This window comes from Galeopterus variegatus, unplaced genomic scaffold (assembly GCF_000696425.1).
Source record: "Galeopterus variegatus unplaced genomic scaffold, G_variegatus-3.0.2 Scaffold7720, whole genome shotgun sequence".
Lineage (NCBI taxonomy): Eukaryota > Metazoa > Chordata > Mammalia > Dermoptera > Cynocephalidae > Galeopterus > Galeopterus variegatus.
This window is the reverse complement of record NW_007733831.1, coordinates 70998-90333: the sequence shown is the minus strand read 5'-3', so window position 1 is coordinate 90333 and position 19336 is coordinate 70998. Positions and strand designations below refer to the sequence as shown.

At 47.3% G+C, this 19336-nt stretch overlaps 1 protein-coding gene across 1 annotated transcript; it reads right to left on the bottom strand.

Moving 5' to 3' along the window:
- Positions 1–8668: 8668 nt before the first annotated feature.
- LOC103607796 lies at positions 8669–14717 on the bottom strand (the record flags this gene model as incomplete). Its single annotated transcript, XM_008592263.1, has 6 exons — positions 14634–14717; positions 13663–13878; positions 13201–13301; positions 11150–11438; positions 10614–10688; positions 8669–8797 (listed from the first exon to the last, which is right to left on the bottom strand). Coding segments are annotated over exons 1-6 (894 nt in total), but the record flags the coding sequence as incomplete, so codon positions are not given.
- Positions 14718–19336: the final 4619 nt, after the last annotated feature.

Below are 19336 nucleotides of genomic sequence, written 5' to 3'. Positions count from 1 at the left end.
CCCACTCCCTCCCTCCCTCCCTCCTTTTTTTCCTTCCTTCCTTCCTTCCTTTTTCTCCCACTTATGAGTGAGGACATGTGGTATTTCTCTTTCTGTGCCTGGCTTATTTCACTTAACATAATTTTTTCTAAGTTCATCCATGTTGCTGCAAATGGCAGAATTTCTTTCTTTTTTATGGCAGAGTAATATTCCATGGAGTATATGTACTACATTTTTCTTATGCAGTCATCTATTGATGGATGATTTAGGTTGGTTCCTTGCCCAGCCCAAAGTCATGTATCATTTCCCCTATGTTTTCTCCTAGTAATTTCATAGTTCTGTGTCTTAAATTTAAGTCTTTAATCCATTTTGAGTTGATTTTTGTATATGATGTGAGTGAGATAAGGGTGTAGTTTTGATCTTCTACATGTAGATATCAAGTTTTGTCCAGCACCATTTATTGCAGAGACTGTTCTTTCTCCAATGAGTATTCTTGGCACCTCTGTTGAAAATCTGTTAGCTAAAAATGTGTGGTTTTATTTTGGGCTCTCTAGTCTGTTCCATTGATCTATGTATCAGGTTTTATGTCAGTGCCATGCTGTTTTGGTTACTATATCTTTGTAGTATATTTTGAAGTCAGGTGGTGTAGTGTGGTGCCTCTAGATTTGTTTTTTTTTTTCAAGATTGCTTTGACTATTCTAGTACTTTTGTGGTTTCATACAAATTTTAGGATTTTTTTTTCTATTTCTGTGAAGAATGTCATTGGATGCTTGAAAGGGATTGCATTGAATCTGTGGATTGTTTTGATTAATATCAACATTTTAACAATATTAATTTTTCCAATCCATAAATACAGGGTATCTTTCCATTATTAATGTCTTCTTCAGTTTCTTTCATCAAAGTTTTACAGTTTTCATGTAGAGATTTTTTTTCACCTCCTTGTTCAAATTTATTCCTATGTATAATAATAATAATAATTTTATTATTATTATTATTATTTTAGCTATTATAAATGGGATTACTCTCTTGATTTCTTTTTCAGCTAGTTCAATGTTGGCATATATAAATGCTACTAATTTTTGCATGTTGAATTTGTATCCTGAAACTTTACTGAGTTTATTAGTTCTAACAGTTTTTGGGTGGTGACTCCCTATAGCAACTTAGGGTATCTTGTGATGAGAGTCACAAGAGCTCTTTCATGTGCTCCTTATAAAGCCACCAGTCCACACCCATTATAAATCATTACTCCATGAATGGATTAATACACTTAGGAGGACACAGTCCTCAATATCCATTCAGCTTTTAAAGGCCCCACCTTTCAGATATCATAATCGAATTTCCCACATTCTTTAAAGGGATCACATTTCCGAAACATGAACTTTTGGAGAACACATTTGACCCATACCAACTACTGAGCAAAATAGTAGAGTTGCAGGATACAAAACCAAAATACAAAAATCATTCATATACCCATACACTAACAATAACCTTTCCAAAAAGGAAATTATGAAAATCCCATTTATAATAGAATCAAAAGGAATAAAATACTTAGGAATAAACTTAACAGACAAGTGAAATACTTGTACACTGAAAATTGTAAAATATTAATGGAATCGTTAAAGCAGATAAAAATATATGAGAAATCATTCAGATTTATGAATTGGAAAAGATTTTTTAATGAATAAATTTCAATATTTTAATGAGGGAAATTATATACATATATAAATATGTGTGTCATGCATGACTCATATGTAAAGAACAGTATGAATTTATTTATCTTACTCTAACCCATTTTTGTTGCAAGTTAAAATAACTTGAAGCATATCCACATTATGTTTCATGAGCAAATTCTATAATGCAATGTATTTGAATGTTCCTTTTAGATTAGAAATATTAGTGGGTTAATTAATAAGAAATAAATATATTAGTTGCTACTAATATGCTTAAAAGAAGGAGTCAGGACAGCAAACAAAACATTACTAATAGTACAAAATGTAGTAATGTACTAACTGCAGATGTGCATTGTGATTATCCAGGAAAGACATTCTTGCGTAAAATTAAAATGTTATGAGAACAATCTAGGTAGAATCCAGATTTGTTCTCAAGGTAGCCAGCTAGGAGACACAAGCCTGTGGCTCTATTCTGGGGTCGATCAAATGTAGTCATATGATAATATAATGCTCAAGTACTTAAACTGTTTAATAAACTTTCACTTCTATAAATTATTTTAAAGTTCAGGAACTATGGGCTACACAATAATTTTCTTATCCTGTCTTTTAAAACAAATATTTAAGAACAGCAACCTCACATTTATTTCACACTTAAAATTAAAATTTTGTTTCATTTTTCTAATTTAAGAAAGATTGGGTCCTTGATAAGCAAACTTATATCTTTGAATAGCATATCAGGTAAATAGGTTCAGGCAGCATTTTGAGGTCTTATGTGAAAAGTATGCTCTCTATGTATCACAATGTTGCATTTGTAATGAACATAATTCAAGATATTCATCCTCCTTATGAGGTCCTCAGATTTTCCTATCAGCATTTGTCAGGCTCTGTAAAACACAGAGAGATGAACAGAAACCATCCTCTTGGTAGAGACAACTGGAAAAAAAAACTTCTGCTCTAGGACAACATCATGGCTGGAATACAGCCAAGAACATTTTTATCCAGGGCAAATGTTTATTCCCTCTATCATTCGGTGCCTCAGTCTCTCTCTGCAAGAAATTATTTTACACTCTACCTTTCCCTCCTATTTCAGATCGATCAGGTTACTGTTTGTGTGATATCGGAACAGGAAAATGGCAACATAATGCATTTGGAGCAAAGCCATTCCCAGCACACTGTCCCTCGGCAACTGTGCAGGAATCAGAGGGGAGGGGGCCGCCTCACAGCCTGCCACCTCTCCCCCAGGAACAGTCCTCAGAGCCTCCAAAGCTCTAGACACTAAAGCAAGGCATTGGGAGCTGAGGTTTCGGATGCGAGTCAATTGCCTTGAGTCTCAGGCAGCAGCATTCGCTGAGAAAGTGGGACCCGGGAGGGCTGCTGCCACCCCCGCTGCCGCATGTAACCACAGTCCCCTTGACTAAGCCTCCACAGGACAGCATCCCCGAAAGCACCCCAATATTGTTAAAATATCCATTCTACCCAGAGTCATCTACAGATTCAATATAATCACTATAAAAATCCCAATGGTATTTTTGCAGAAATAGAAAAAATGCTAGAATTTATAAAAAATCATGAAAGGCATTGGATGTTTAAAGCAATATTAAACAAGAAGAGCAAAGCTGGATATACCACATTTTCTCTTATTTCAAAACTGATTCCAGAGCTACAGTAATCAAAACAGTATGGTGCTGGCACATGGTAAATTGTATAAAACAATGGAACAGAATAGGGAGCCCAGAAATCTATCTGATCTTTGAGAAATAGCCAACAATACATGACGTGCAAATAATACTTTGATACATGCTATTGAGGAGACTAGAAATCTACACACAAAAAAATTAAAATGGACTCATCTTATACCACAGACGATTCTATTTTGGGTTCATTTTGCTGTGGCTGACTGTGTGTCCCTCCTTTCCCTAGCATGAAAGTGCATCTGCCCTAAACGTAGAGGAGATCTGCATGATGTGGGCCCTCCAGCCAGGCACAAGGGAGAAGCTGGCGGAGTTCCTGGGATCAGCTTTCCAGGCTAGAACCATTAGTTACTGTACCACCGCCGGTGCTCCTACCAGGACTTCACCACTGCTGCACAGTTCCTGGACCAGTTCTTCAGTAGGTGAGTGTCTGACTCCTCCAAGGCATGGTGGTGAGTGCCACTTACTAGCTGAGTAATGTCACTGCAGTTCTCTAAGCCTCCGTTTGTTCATCTGAAAAGTGGAAAAAGAAGATCGTCAGGGTTTTGGAGGGACTAAATGGTATAAGACATAACAAGTGAGGACCTAATGCCTGGATTTGTCTATAGGATGTGCCGGACATGCTGTAGTTCATATTTATTTTAGTTCTCTCCCCCTCACTAAAGTAGCTTTCTGCCTCATGCCTCAATGGGCTGAGGCCTTTCTGTGTTTGGGGAAGCACATAGAATGCAGTTCCAGTTTCCCATTTGTAAAGGAGGTTTGAGATTTTTTTTTTTTCTTGTCTTTTTCTTTGATATAGAATAAAAATGGGTTGCTAGGCACTGGAAGAGGTCCAGGACCACTCAGATGTGTAGGAAGGTGCTGGTTGTGGGTGTTGGTCATGGTTTACTCATTCAGCACATGTCTATAATGAACTTACTTTGCATAGTAACTTTTCTAGACACTTGGCGTAATTTAGTGACAAAAGGAGACAACAGTCATTGGGTGTCAGTTTTAGTCAGGGAGTCAGATACTCACTGTAGACATCATAAGGAGGTCATGTCCACAGCATGTCAGATGTGAAGCCCTCCTGATCTCAGTGTGTACATGCATTCTCCCATATTCTGACTAGGATAATAGACCCTAGCTCCAACTAAAAAATAGTGGAGTTTTGTTTCAGAAAGAGAGCTTTTTGTACTCCAAAGTGGGGTGTGGGGTGGGGAATATGTGGACTGTGGCTAGGGAGAGACTGAACCATATGTCCCATGCAACTTATAATTCCCACTGGGGTGCTGAGGTATGGGTTTTCCTACAAGAAAAAAGGAGTCTTAGTATTTTGAGTATATCATCCCACTTTCTTCTGGCCTGTAGAGTTTCTGTTGAGAAGTCTGCTGTTAGTCTGATAGGGGCTCCTGATACTATTCCCTTGCATCTCTTAAGATCCTCTCTTTGTCTTTGAGGCTTGCCAGTTTGACTGTAATGTGTTTTGGAGAGGATCTTTTTCACTTGAATCTGTTTGAGGATCTTTGAGCTGCCTGGATCTGAATGTCTGTGTCTTTCTATATACCTTGGAAGTTTTCCATTATTATTTCATTGAATAGGTTTTCCATGCCTTTTTCTTTCTCCTCCCTTCTTGAAACACCCATGATTTGAATGTTTGTGCACTTAGGGTTTTCTGCTCTCTCTCTTAGGTTTTCTTCATTTTTTGAAATTCTTTTTTCCTTTTTTTTTATCCACCTGGGTTATTTCAAAAAGACTATCTCCAAGATCAGAAATTCTTTCTTCTGCTTGGTCTAGTCTGCTGCTTAAGCTGTCAGTTGTGACTTTTATTTCATTGAGTGAATCTTTCAGTTCCATGAGTTCTGCTACATTCTTTTTGAAAGTACTAGTCTCTTTGTAAATTTCCTGCATATCTTGAATTTTTGTTTTTCTCATTTCATTATGTTGTCTAACTGAGTCTTCTCATATTTTAGTGAGTTTCCTTAAGATTGTTGCTTGGAATTTCTTTTCAGTAATTTCAGGAATTTCCTACTCTATAGGGTCTGGTATTTGAGAATTACTGTATTATTTCGGTGGTGTCATATTTTCTTGGATTTTTTGTATTTCTGATATATCAAAATTTGATATATCAGAAATACAAAATGACCAGATATAATTTGATATCTGGTCATCAACTGCTAGAGCAGTTGCATCTTCTATTACTCTGGAGTGCACTTTGAGGAGACAGACATCCTTTTCTTTTTCAGGTCTCTACTGGTGACTATTCTTGTGTCAATGCCATCGAGTGTCTGTCAGGCTGCCTGCATGGTGACTGTGGCTACTGCTTTGGTATTGAGCAGCTTTTGCAGCAGCCATGGCTGGGGAAGTGGCTGTGGTGGGCCACCCATGTGGAAATGTTGTTTTTGGTGTGCTCCTTGCCTGCTTCTGGGTGGAGAATGCTGCCCTCATCTCCTGCCTTAGGATCCCAGGTCTGCCTTGTTGCTTGCCTGCTTCTGGGTGGAGGGGGCAGCCCTGGGTTCCTGCCTTAGGACCCTGGGCATGCTCTCACTTTCCATCATTAAAAGTTAAGATCGCCCATGTGCAGGTCAACTGGCCTCGATCAGACACGGGTCTGCAGTTGCATGTTCGTCTTGCCAGCTTGGAAGGTCCAAAGCTCTCTGTGGCAGACAGAGATGGTGAGGGGAACTGCAGTCTAGAAGACTTAAGGGGTAGTGTTTGGGGCTAGAACTTCCTTTAATGCAGGGAGATTATTTTCTGTGTTTGGGAAGACCAGTGGAAAGTGACTGATGCTGGTGAAACTTTTTTTTTTTCCTGCACCTGCTTCATGCCCAGAGCAACAGGCACTTCCCAGACAGGCTCTAGAGCCAACCTCAACTGCTCTGCACCCAGAGTCATCCATGACCTTCTTCAGAGCCCACACCAGGGGCAGGGAAGTGGCCACACCCAGTGATGAAGCTGGAGCTTGAGCGATCTCCAGAGCCCTCCTGCCCCTGTCTTGTGATACGATGAAGCAGCCCAGTGTGGACCCATGTGACATTATGGCGTTCTCTCCCAAGCTGCTGGCAGAGAAGGTGATTCTGATGGACGTGGTGAGCAGCTCGGCTCTGCAGGGTGGGTGTCTTTCTTGCACCTGGTGTCCCAGACAAGCCATTCCTGACCAGAGTCTGGTGGTCTGGGTCTAATTCCAGTTACTCATCTTAATAACCACGTGAACTGAACTAGTTTTATAATGACTATGGCATTCTGTTCACATGTCAACAGTATAGATAGGACACTGACAGCACCAGGTGCACGGAGTGACTGTGAAGACCAAATGAGTTGGGACATATGGGAAGCAGGGTCAGGCCCTGGGCCATCTGGGGATGGAAAGTGCTCACTGAGGTGCAGGCAGGTCCATGCGTCTCTCCCACCCATCCTCCCAGGAGGCGTCACTGGCTTCAGCACTTATTTAGCACCTGATGTGGACTAGACACTGTAGCAGACGCCCAAGTAGAGGCCCTAGTTGTAGCTTCCAAAGGGAATGTGAATCTGAGTGGGGAAATAGACCAGAGGGCTCATTAGGATGGGGAAGATGCCACCTAGAAATGTGCATGCCTGGGACTGCTTCTGGGTGTGGGGCTGGTGAGAATAAACTGGCTGCAACGCTGCAGACCCTTCCTCAGCAGTGGTAGGCCTGGGACATCATGTATTGAGTGCCCTCAGTGGGTAAAGAACCCAACCCAGGGACTCCTACAAGTCTCCAGCTACATTCTCAGCTTCCTGAGCTCCAGCTCAGGCCACTGTCACCTGCCCGGGGACTGTAGGATACTGCAGATTCTGAGCTGGGATGGGCTGTGCCCCTGCAGTGCTCTCCTGCTCCCTAGTAGCTGTGCAAGAAGGTGGTGCCCTGTGACCACTGGGGCTCCCCTTGGTCCCAATAGAACAAGAAGGTCAAGGAGCACCTGGCACCAACTGTCCATGCCACCGTTACCCAGTTCAACAGTGTGGCGAACAGTCTCATCACCATCTGCCTCAGGGACCACAGCTGGAAGGCCCGGGGACTGCTTTCCATGTCACAGATTATTCTATTTCCTCCTCAGGAGTGCCACCATTTAGGACATTTTTCTCATTCTGCCATTCTCTGTACTCTGCCGGGCACCTTCTTTCACTTTCTGAAGACATGGAGGTAGGGAGGACTTCCCCATAGGAGCACCAGGGACTACAAGGGACCTCTTTATACTAAACATTGCTTTATCAGTGAGCCTGGAAGTCACTGGGGTGCCAGGGACACCAGAGGCTGCAATGAGCTGGTTGGAGAGGCCTGAGGTCTTTCTGGCACCTTAGGCCAGCAGTTCTGCCCCAGGATTCAGTGTTCTCCACTGTCAGGCACAGGCCAGAGCCAGTTGGACACTATCAAGTGTCTATTAACAGCAATGGAACTCTTTGCCCAACTGAAATCTCAACTGTCAAACCAGAGCTGCTCAGTTGAAATGGGGATGGGGTCCAGGTGACCAACACGACAGCTCCTCTCCCCAGTCCCACGAAGCCCTTAGGACTCAGAGAAACCCAGCTGGAAACTCTCATCCAGACAATGGGAATTCTTTGGATTTTCAAACTAAAGGAATTTGAAGTCACACACTCTTTCCTCTTTCCCCTCTCCAAAGAAAAAAAAAAAAGCTTCCCAAAATTTCAAAAGCTGTGTGCCAAAGACAACTCACTGAGCAGAAATGTGCTCATCTAGGTAGAGAGGAGGTGAGGGGATAGGACAGTGACTGGGGGAAGGAACAGCCCAAGGGTGGAAGGGGCATCTGCCTGGGGGTGATTTTAACTTTCCCCCTGAATGTTTTTGTGAAAAATGTCAGCCTTGTCCAGACTGATGGAAATAGAGATGTGTTTGTGCACAGGCAGTGGGGGCGCTGGGGGCAGGAAGCCCTGGTGATGGGTGTGGTGATGCAGCTGGGCTGTGCTGGGGTGGAAGAAAGGCCATGGAGAGAAGGAAGGGCACCTGCACTGGAAAAGAAGGGATGAGAAGTGATGACAGCAGACACAGTCAAGTAGTCACCCGAAAAGTGTTGTCATCTGTAGGCCCAACCAGGGAAGAATGGGCTTCTGACCTCACTCAGGGTGTTGGCATCGTTTATTTCTGGTGGTGTGTGACTGCGAGCCCCAGCTTCTGACTGGCAAATGTGGGCTGCCCTCAGCCTAGGGGCCACTGCAGTTCCCCACCTCGTGAAACTGTCCACAGTTCAGCTAGTGGCTGTCTCTCCAGGGTGCTCTGTGGTTTCCTATACAACAGATCATATTCATGGTGGTGCCAGCCTGTCTATTCAACTTCAAGTCCTAGAGCTGTGATCAGCTTGCCCCACTCACAGGGCTGGTCAGAGGTGGAGCTGGGAACGCAGTTGCGGCTGCCTGGCTTCCTTGGGCCTGCTCTTCTTCGCCTTGAGGGTGTCGCCGGCCTAGTGGGAGGGGGGCTCCAGCTGGCAGGAGAGCTTGTAGCTGCAGGACAGAGGGGCAACTGCGAGTCTACCAGGAGCCACACCTCAGCTCTCTCTCCCAGTGCCTGCCCCGTAGCTGGAGTCCTGGTGCCCCATTGGTCACCATGCAACAGGGTCTGTGGCTGGCCAGGCAGCCATGGCCCCAAGATCTCTGCAGCTGCCACCAGAAAGAGTCCCCTATGCCCTGACTATCACCAAATTCCTGCAAGGCCCTCACCTTTTGTTGTCACTGAGCTACTCAGTAGATCTAAACCAGTTGCCAAATTCTTCCTCCTTCTTGATGAAATAATTGTTGGCTGCCACCTGGAGAAGCTGTATTTCTCTCAGGACTTTAATTTCCTGGGGCCACAGAGAAAACTGGATGCTGACAGGCCTGGGTGGGAGATGCTAAAGGGACCTTGTGGGGGAGGGATGGAGCAGGGAGCTGGTTTGCAGGCTTTTCTCTTAAGTGATATCCTCCTCTCCTTCAATCCCATTCATGCCCCAACTTGTTCTCAGTGTTGGGTTCAAACAGCCTGTCCCCCAGAAATGTGTCATTGATTCCTGTCCCCTTCCCACACCCTCCAGTGGGATGGGATCCTCCCTCCCTGTCTATCAAATCTTCCTAATAAATCAAAGATTCAGGGGATGCAGGCAGGAGGTGTCCTGCCTGGGTGAGAGGGGCCATCTCTGACTTCCACATCCACACGCTCCCTCGAGTGAGGGCCACGGCTGCTCATCTTCCTCCTTTTCTGGGTGTTGAATACGTTTCCCTGAAAGAAAGATGGTCCAAGTCTATCATAAAGGCCCCCCAGCCCATTTCTAGCCCCATCCTCACCTGTTCCCATGTTTCACTAAGGCCAGGACCACCTGGGTCAGGGGTGTTGTGCAAAACAGGGCTTGCACCTAGGTCAGACTCTGAGCTCTGGAGAAGGATGACATTGAAGCTGAGGATCAAGGACCTTCTCTCCCAACCCTTCCTGATGACAGAGGAGCATACTGAAGCCTCTGATAAAAAGGGAGTGCTGGCCACTTACAAGCTGCCTGCCATCAGAGGGGCCCAACTTCACTCTCTTGCCATGGCAACCAACTCTGTGACTTCTCCACTTGGGAAACAGGGACTGGTGGCTTATATGGAGGCTCCATCACTCACGGGTGAGATGGGCATGATAGCCCCAGCACATGGGCAGCTGTGAGGTCTCGTGAGAGGAGGCTTGCCGAGTGCTGAGTCCTAAGGCCTCTCTCCTCCCCAGCCTCAGGATCCTGGCCCCTGCCCTGCCCACCCCAGGCTCACTCACATCCCCATAGTCGTCCATCACAGCATCTAATATCACCAGCTCATTGAGATATGTTCCCAGGAAGGGAACAATACCCTGTGACACTGGGGTGGTAGTGGTGATGAGCACTAGCTCTTGAGTGCCCACACTTGGCTTATTCTATAAAAATCTCATCAACCTCATCTTTCTGGACCCCCCAACCAAGGTTTTCCACTTGGAGCCACAGAGAAACCTCAGGTGCCTCCCTCCACTACTTCACTCCCCTCTTCCCAGCTGGCCTCCAAAGACACCATGTACCCCCTGGCTACCTCTGTGGTGGAATTTTAATGTCACAGTGATTATGTGGTTCCTGCCACACCTCACTCTGTAATCCACTGTAGGCCAGCTCTTCCGGGTCCTTGACCTGGTCTCTCTAATAAGGGCATTTCAGACGCTGTGGCAACAGGAAGGCGGGCTGAAGGGCGGAAGCTCTCTCCTCTTTTGATTTGGAGGGCTCCACCTGGAAGGGCGGGCCCGTGTCATCTACTCCCTAGAGCCCCTCCCAGTCACAGACACACTCACTTTTTTCTGCTGCCGCTGCCTCATCTGGACTCTCTGATGGTTCATCTCCAGGGTGGCCAATTTGATGGTCCCCACCTGACAGGGTCAGGGACAAGATTAGTGCTATGTCCAAATCCATGTCCCCTCCAAAGTTCATGTTGAAATATGACCCCCACTGTAACTGTATTAAGAGGGTGGGAGATTTCACAACACTGAAAGGTGGGGCCCTGTAAGAGGTGACTGGATTATGATTGTTCAGCCCTCATGAATGAATGGATTTGTTCATGGGTTATCATTGAATTGGACTGGTGGCTTCATAAAGAGCATGTAAATATGCTGTTGCCCTCTTGCCATCTGATATGCTGTGCCACCTCAGGACTCTGCAGAGTCTCCCCGGAATAAGACCCTCACTAGATGTACCCCCTCTGCTTAGACTTCCCAGCCTTCTAAATGGTAAAAAAAAAAGTTCTGTCTCTTTATAAATGACCCAATTTTAGATATTCTGTTGTAAGCAACAGAAAACAGTAAGATAGTGAATGAGACTGTCTTCCCCTCACCCAGTTACACCCCTGCCCCTGACCCTGAACTCTGGAAATCTGATCCATCAGCTGGTGTAGTGCCACCACCTCCAGCGGCTCTGGTTCTCGATTCGAAGCCAGCCGTGACACTCTCCAGCGTGGTCTTGGGCGTGCACCCTGGCCTCCCCTCCTTGTTTCCGCATCTGGAGAGGATCCCCTGAGAACTCCTATTACTGTCCTCATCATTGTTCTCAGCACCCTGAACACTCCGTGAACCTCATTAACCTCATCGCCACTCTGTGAGGCCTGCACAACAGGCTCATCATCCCTACAGTTTCCAGATGAGAAAACAGCCCAAGTTGGGTGGGGGGTGACTTGCCCAGGGCTCACAGGAGAGGCCGGCTCCTCCCCAGCAAGTGGAGGCCGTGACCCAGCTGCCTTCACCCCACCCACCAGCATCACCACTGGTGAGGGGCTCATCCTCTGGGCTCTCTGTGAGCATCCAGGTCCCCAGCCAGGCCCAGCCTTGGTGAGAGAGGGACAGGGTGTTCCAAGAAGCCTGGTTTAGGGGCTCCTGCCCACCCCATCACCACTGATGTCTGTGTACCCAACACTGGGTTTCAGGCCACATCAAAAGCTTCACCTCCCCAGTAATGCACCAAGAGAGTTCCTGTGCAGAATTTTTTCTCCCTCCACTCAGGACGTGGTCTCCTGAGATGCCACCTCTGACCAGCAGGGCAGGGGTCCCCAGACTACGGGCTGGCAGCAGTTCCTTCCTCTTTTATGTGAAAGGTTCTATGATCTGGTCAGGAAAGATCTTCTAGGAATGCATGAGTCCCTTAGATACTTCTCATGAGTCATCTGGAGCACATGTCACTGCTAACTGGGCACAAGGGTGAGAATCCTGGGGCTGTGATTGATTAGCACTGTCTGCACGGGGCACAGTGGGGACTAGCACTAATCACATGCATCTGCTTCAAGTACACATTGGGCCCCAAAGCCGTGCAGCCCATTTGACGATCCGGCCTGCGGGGTTTCTCTCCACTTCTCTGGTGTAGGCAGGTGCCCTCACCCCATGGAGGTGCAGACAGCAGCAGCAGCCTGGCTTCCTACAAACTGCTGGGCTAGTTTGCCGAAGGAAGCCCTGCCTAGCGCACCCACCAATGGCCTGGAGAAAGCCACATGCCACCTGCCAACAGGATGGAGCAGTGTGGGAGGTGGAGATCGGCTGCTTCTGCAGCTCCTCTGCCCTCCTGCACAGCCCGGCTGCCATCACTGCGTCCCATCACCGCGTCCCATCACCAGGGCTCTTGCCCACACTCTTCACCTGCCCACAGGCAGACACATCCTTCTCCTGCTAGTCCACACAAGACGGGACTGAAATTTTCCTGTCAACTTTCAGTGAGAACATAAAACACTCAGAAACAAACAAACAAAAAAAACCTCTCCTGTACCTCTGTCTGCAAACACCTGCTCCCATCTCTCAGCCTCTACTTTACCTTTTTTCTTAGTACCTTTTCTTTTCTACATAGTTTTTCAAAATTACCAGAGCTTTTTCTGTGAAGAGGGGAAAGGAAGAAAGATAAATTTGGGAATAATGGGAGACATGTAAGTTCAAGTTTGGCTTTTTTGTTTGTTTGCTTGTTTTGAGAATAATCCAAAGAATCCAAACTACCTTGAGGAGAGTTGCCAGCTGGCTTCCTCTGAGTCTTACAGTCTCTGGGGCACTGGGAGAGGGGATCTCATTTTGGTCACCTGGGCCTTGTCACCATTTCAACTGAGAAGCTCTGTTTTACAGTTTAGATGTGAGTATGACAAAGTCATATTGTGTGTAGCAAACACTTGAAATTGGTAATTTGGTAAAAACCTGTGCCTGACCATTAATAAAAGAACAAAACAAAACCTTAGCTCTGGGTAAGAAATCCTGGGCTAAGGTTCCAGAGAGTCTTAGAGACCCTTCTCATGAGCCAGTTCTTGCCTCAGTGCCTCTGACCTCCTAGTCCCTGCCAGGCTCATTAAGGAAGCAATGCCCAAACCTATGGGAGGTCCCTGGTCCACCCTGTTGCTCATACAGAAAGAGGCCCACCCACCTGGAAACTTCCCTCCATGTCCTTTTCATTTGATGGATCGAGGTGCTCTGCAGAGCAGAGAGCATGGCATGGACTGAGAAGTTCCTGAGGACCAAGCATTCCTGGGGAGGAAAGAGAATGAACCATGAGACAGAGAGTTGGAGGCCACCTGCTCCAGCTTCAGCCCCTCAGCTGACATCTACCCCCTGGATGAGGCGGAGGCCCAGGCAGCAACGGGAGGGCACAGCTGGAACCCAACGAGCAGAACTCACAAAGGGAGGATGTTAGCTCAACCCAAGAGCCCAGATAGGGAGTGAGCCTCTGCCACTGGGACATGGGGGTGAAGGCCAGTGTGCACTGACAGGAAAGGACAAGGCATTGTGCAGTTACTTAACCACAGATGACTACCCTGATGGTGGTTGTAATAAAAGGCAGTTCCCAAGTCTGCAGAGTGGGAATCCTCTGGGTCTTCCCACAGCTTACCCTGGCCACCTTGATCCAGTGCTCCACCACCCTGGCTCTGTCCTGGGCCTTCATGCTGTGGCCCATGAGACAGGTGATGATGATGCAATTGGCCACATTATTAAATTGGGTGATGGTGACATGAGTGGTGGGTGCCAGGTGCTCCTTTCCCTTCTCGTTGCATTGGGACCAGATGGAGCCCAGGCAGTCATAGGGCACCACCTCGCTAAACCGCTCCTGGAAAGGAAGAGTGTATTGCACAGGCATGACCCACCCCCAGCTCTTTGTCCACAGTTACCCACAGTCTCAGGAAGGTGACAGTGGGCTAGCTAGAGCACAAGAAGCTTTAGACTTGTGAAAGAGTTTGGATCCGGCTATCTGCCCACTAAGGGCACCAAAAGCCAGTACTGGCAGGCAAGGGATGGGTGGCAGTGTTACCCAGGCCATTCTCACTAACTCCAAGGACCAGAAAATGGCTCAGGTGTGCTCATCTTGAGGCTGCATCCTGTGCGCATCCTGACCAGCCCTTTGTTCTGTTTCCTTACTCAGATGCGCACTGCCCGTGGCAGCTATAACTACGGGTTCTCTTTGGTGTCTGCTAGAGAGTCTAGTACATATCAGGTCCTAATAAATGCTGACGTTTTTGAGGACCCATGGGAGGATGGGTGGATAACTCCTGAACCCACCTGCCCCTCAATGAGTACCCCATCACCAGATAAGCCAGGCCCCCATGCTGCTTTCTCTCTGTCCCATCTCATTTTAGCTTCAGTCCTTCTGTGCAACTGGTACTGTTAATGTCTCAACTCGACTGTGCACATGAGGACAGGGAAGGCTTGGGAATTAAGAAACTCATCCAGGTCACATCATTTGTAAGATGTGGAGCTGGTATTGGACCCAGATCACTGGACTCTGGTCAGGAATGGCTTGTCTGGGACACCAGGTACAAGAAAGACGGCCTGTCTAGGCACCCCCTACAGAGCTGAGCTCCTCACCACATCCATCAGAGTCAGCTGCTCTGCCATCAGCTTGGGAGGGAATGCCATGATGTCACATGGGTCCTCACTGGGCTGGTTCATTTTAACCACAGGACAGGGGCAGGAGGGTTTTGAAGGTTCCTCTAGCTCCTGTCCTGTCACATGTGGTGGCTCTTCTCCTAGCCTTGGTGATGGCACCGAAGATGATGGGGGACCCAGTTAAACAGATGCCTCTGAACGGAGGGCAGGCCTCAGCTCTACCAGTGGCACTGGCACTGGCTCTACAGCCTGCCTGAGAAGTGCCTGTGGCTCTGGACATGAAGCAGGAGCAGGAACAAAAAGGTTCACCAGCATCAGTCACTTTCCACTGGCCTTTCCAAACCCAGAAAAGATCTTACTGCATTAAAGGGAGTTCTAGCTCCAAAGTACCACCCCTGGTAATTCTTCCAGACTGCAGTCGCCTCACCATCTGTTTCTGCCTCAAAGAGCTCTGGATACTTCAGGTTGGTAAGGAGAACATGCACATGGGGACCCATGTCCAGTCCAAGCCAGCTGACCTACCCATGGTTGATCTTAACTTTCAACGATGGAAAGCAGGGGCTGATGAAAACATGTGCAGAAGTGCTCTGGCATAGTGACTTTCAATGATGGAAAGCAGGGGCTGATGAAAACATGTGCAGAAGTGCTCTGGCATAGTGACCACAGTGTGACAGATGGTGCTGGAAGTGAGAGAGTGTGCAGCAGAGTCAGAGGCTGGCCTTTCCTTCCATGCTGCCCTCTCAGGGCTCCCTTGTATGTTCTGGGCCCCTGGGCCTTCCACTGCCTGTCTAGAGGACAGCCCCACCACCCAAGCCCTGTGTGGCTGTCCTGACAGTGGCAGACCTGGCCATCAGACAGGACAAGTGCAGACCCTTGTGAGTCTCACCGTTACACTCACATGGGTTTTCTGAAGGGACAGGACAGCCACCTGTGTGCACCTGTGAACTAAGTACCAAAGCCCCAGGCAGATTTGTGGGCAGGTTGCTCATAATAACTTCAGGCTTGAGCCCCTGGTGTCTGGGCCGGGAGGGGCAGAGGTGGAAGGCAGGAAGACAGGCAGAGCTAGGATGCCACGGTGCTGGGGATGGGTCTCTCGGGAGCTGGCTCTGAGCCTCAGACTCCCCCTGTTTTTCAGGGAGCCTGTGACCCAATCCACAACTCTGTTTGACTCCTTTTCACTTGCAGGGAAAGCCCCCAGACCTCATCACGCTCGTGGGAATTACAAATTGTCTGAGATTCATGGTTTTCTCAGTCCTTCCCAGCCACAGTCCATATATTCCCCCACACTCTGGGGTACAGGGAGCTCTCTTTCTGGATCAAAAGTCCACATACTTTCTAGTTTGGTGCTGGGTCTGTCATTCTGGTTAGAATATGGGAGAATGCATCTACACCTTAAGGAGGCCATGAAGCTATCACATCTAACATTCTGTGGACATGACCTGCTTATGGTGTCTACTGTGAGCATCTCACTCCATGACTAGAATTGAGACCCAATGACTGTTGTCTGCTTTGGTCACTGAATTATGCCAAGTGTCTAGAAAGTGACTTTACATAGTAAGGGCTTATAAATGTGTTGAATAAATAAGCCCCAACCAGAACATTCCCAGATATCTGAGTGGACCTGGGATCCCCTCCTCTGGTGCCCATGGACCCTGTTCTTGGAAAAAGACAAGTTAGAAGACAGATTTCACTCAAATAAAAGTGAAAAATCAGGTATGCTTTCTATGGGCTTTTGCAAACTTATAGAGATGCTGGCCATGGGGGCATGAGGCGGAAAGCTTTTCCAGCCAAACAGGAAAGAAAAATAATAAATATGAACAACCAAAGCATGTCCAGCAGAGCCAGGCACTAGGCATCTGTTTGTCATGTCTTATGCCATCTAGTCCCTATAAAGACTCTATGAGGTTCATCCTCTTACCACTCCACCTTTCAGAGGAGCCAACTGAGGCTCCAAGTGCTGCAGCGGCATTCCCAAGACACAGCTCGTAGGACAGGCAGAGTCACCACTGCCTTGGAGGGGACGGATACTCATTTTCTAAAGAGCTGGTCCAGGAACTGTGGGATGGTGGTAAAGTCCCATTATAAGTAACAGAAGGTGGAGAAGTGGGGGGTGGTTCTGCCCTGGAGAGCTGGCCCCAGGGACGCCACCAGCTTTGCCCTCATGCCTGGCTGGAGGGTCTGCATCATGCGCATCTCTTCTAGGTTCAGAGTATGACCATTTTTATCCTGGAAGGAACAAGGAGGGACATACTTTCAGTGTCATCACCATGAATCACCAGAGAACTGGGGTCTGGAGCTCAGACCAGGATGTCCCAACCCTTTAGGGATCTGCTCATGTGGAAGACATGAGTGTCCTTCGTGAGAAAGATTATAGGCTTTCAAAGTAAATTTTGACATGGGGGACAGAAAATAACTAAGAAATTAGTATCTTCAAGGTAGTTCGTTAGCTGTGGAGCAACTAACTGCCTTTATTAATGGCCTGTATAAAGACCATCATCACAGTGAGTTCTCATAAAACACTCCCATCGTACCCACAGGAAACACAGGCATGTGGTTGTCAGTGGACACACAGGTCAGAACTGAGAACTGTCTGCAGCTGTGGCTGCATTTTCCTGCTGAGCTCTCTGAGGCTCGGTCTGCTGCTGGCATGGAAAGGAAGGGGTGGTGGGAACCTCATTTTCCTCCCCATTTTGGAGACAGTGTGCAGAGAAAGACACCTGAAGAGAATCCTTGCAACTTAAACAACACAATTGTCTTCCTTTCGTTTACATCAGAGGGAGCCACAGTGATCCGCGATGCAGCACAAAGGAAATGCTGGCAACTTCTAGGGCAGGAGAAAGCCCATTGCAGTGCCAAGATTCTGAGCAGATGGTTCAGGAAAAAGAAAATTTAAGTGGGTGGTAAATGGTTGAATGTTACTGAAACAGATCAGTTGCAAGGTTGAAAATGAAAAAAAAAAAGGTCATTTAATTTGCCAAGTGGCTTCCAGATGGGCAAAAAAATTTTTTAAATGTTAACACCCAGGAAAGGCTGGATGCAGGGAAGCAGCTCCATTCGGAGACTGCTGGTGACCATGTACCTGCTACAGCACTTGGGAAAGTCATCTGGCTTTAGCTATCAACATGTTACATGTGCATATCTTTTCACCCAGGAATCCCTTTCCCCAGAGCCTGTTTCAGGAGGAGATTAGTATATGTTCTGTGCTGAATTGTATTCGCTTTCTAAGGTTCACAATTGATGTTGTAATACCCAGTGCATAAGAAGATGACTGTGGTAGGACACGGGTCTTTAGAAAGGCAATTAAGCTTGAGTAAATTCATAGTGTTGTCTCTAATTTGACATCACACGGGCCCTTGTAAGAAGAGGTGGTAAGGACAAAGAAAAGCAAGAGAAGGGCATGTGAATACAGACAAAGAATGTGGCCATCTGCAAGCCAAGGAGAGAGACCTCAGGAGAAACCACCCCAGCCAACACCTTGATATCAAATTTCTAGCCTCCAGAATTGTGAGAACATGTATTTTTGTTGACAAAGCCCTCTAGTGTGTGCTGCTGTGTGATGGCAGCCCCAGCCAGCTCACACAGTCTGTCGAGCACACATAAGATGTTCCCTGAAGTGTGGCTGAAATGGAAATACAACTGAATCATGTCACATTCCACTGGCACCAAAAGACTGAACTGCCAGGGAAAATGGCCTCTGTTATGGGAAAGTATGAAGACATGGGAGGGCACAGCTCCTGACCTGGCGGGGCTCCAGTGACGTGCTCTGTGAGATGACCCATTGCAGACAAACATATAGACCAGGTGGGCCCTCTTTTTGTGTGACTTCTTTTTCGTGTATGTAAACACCCTCCCCCCAATAAGAGTGATGGTTTGTAAGTGTTGGAGGAGGCCTGGGAAGCAGTGGGGCTGACTGCTGCACAGGACACCCAGGGTGGGAGCTAAAACTGTAAGAACAGTGGCAGCAAGCAAAGATACCCACGGCCTAGTGTAGAGTGAAACCACACAAAAGTGCCTTCTCTTATGGTCCTACAAGCGAGTGAACACCTAACCAAGTGGCCAGATTCCTGTGGGAGTGCGACTGTGGGTCACTCCAGTGGGAAAACTTGAACATAGTTTCCAGGGGAGTACCCATATTTGGGTCTGGGTCCTGGGACCACTCTGGTCATTTTGGGTTCCTGTCTGTGGAGACCTCTCTGTGCCTGCTATCACCTTACACCAGTACTGGCCTTGGTTGGTGACATGGTGCACCTGCCCCTTGCCCAAGGAGATGGAGTATTTGGACACACCAAACACCTCCTTGGTGATCTCCTGTGTGGAGCTTTGTTGAGAGTGCCCAGCATTTGGGCCAATAGGAATCAGTGGCTCCCTGCCTGTGTCCATAGGAGACACCCCCATTAGAAATTCTGCCCCCTGATCAGACACAGAGGAGCATCTGCATAGACCCCTAGCCAGGGAACAAACCAGATCATACCTAGAGGTTCAGGATTTACTTCTGAGTATGCAAACTTGATCCCCAACAATTACCTTCCCATCCTGCCAGCCACAACCTGAGCCAGGGACAGATCTTCCAGGGTTTCAACCCCTAACAATTTGCTCCTATTCAGGAAGGGCCCCTCTTATCCTCTTCATTCTCTCTCTCTCTCTCTCTCTCTCTCTCTCTCTCTCTCTCTCTCTCTCTCTCT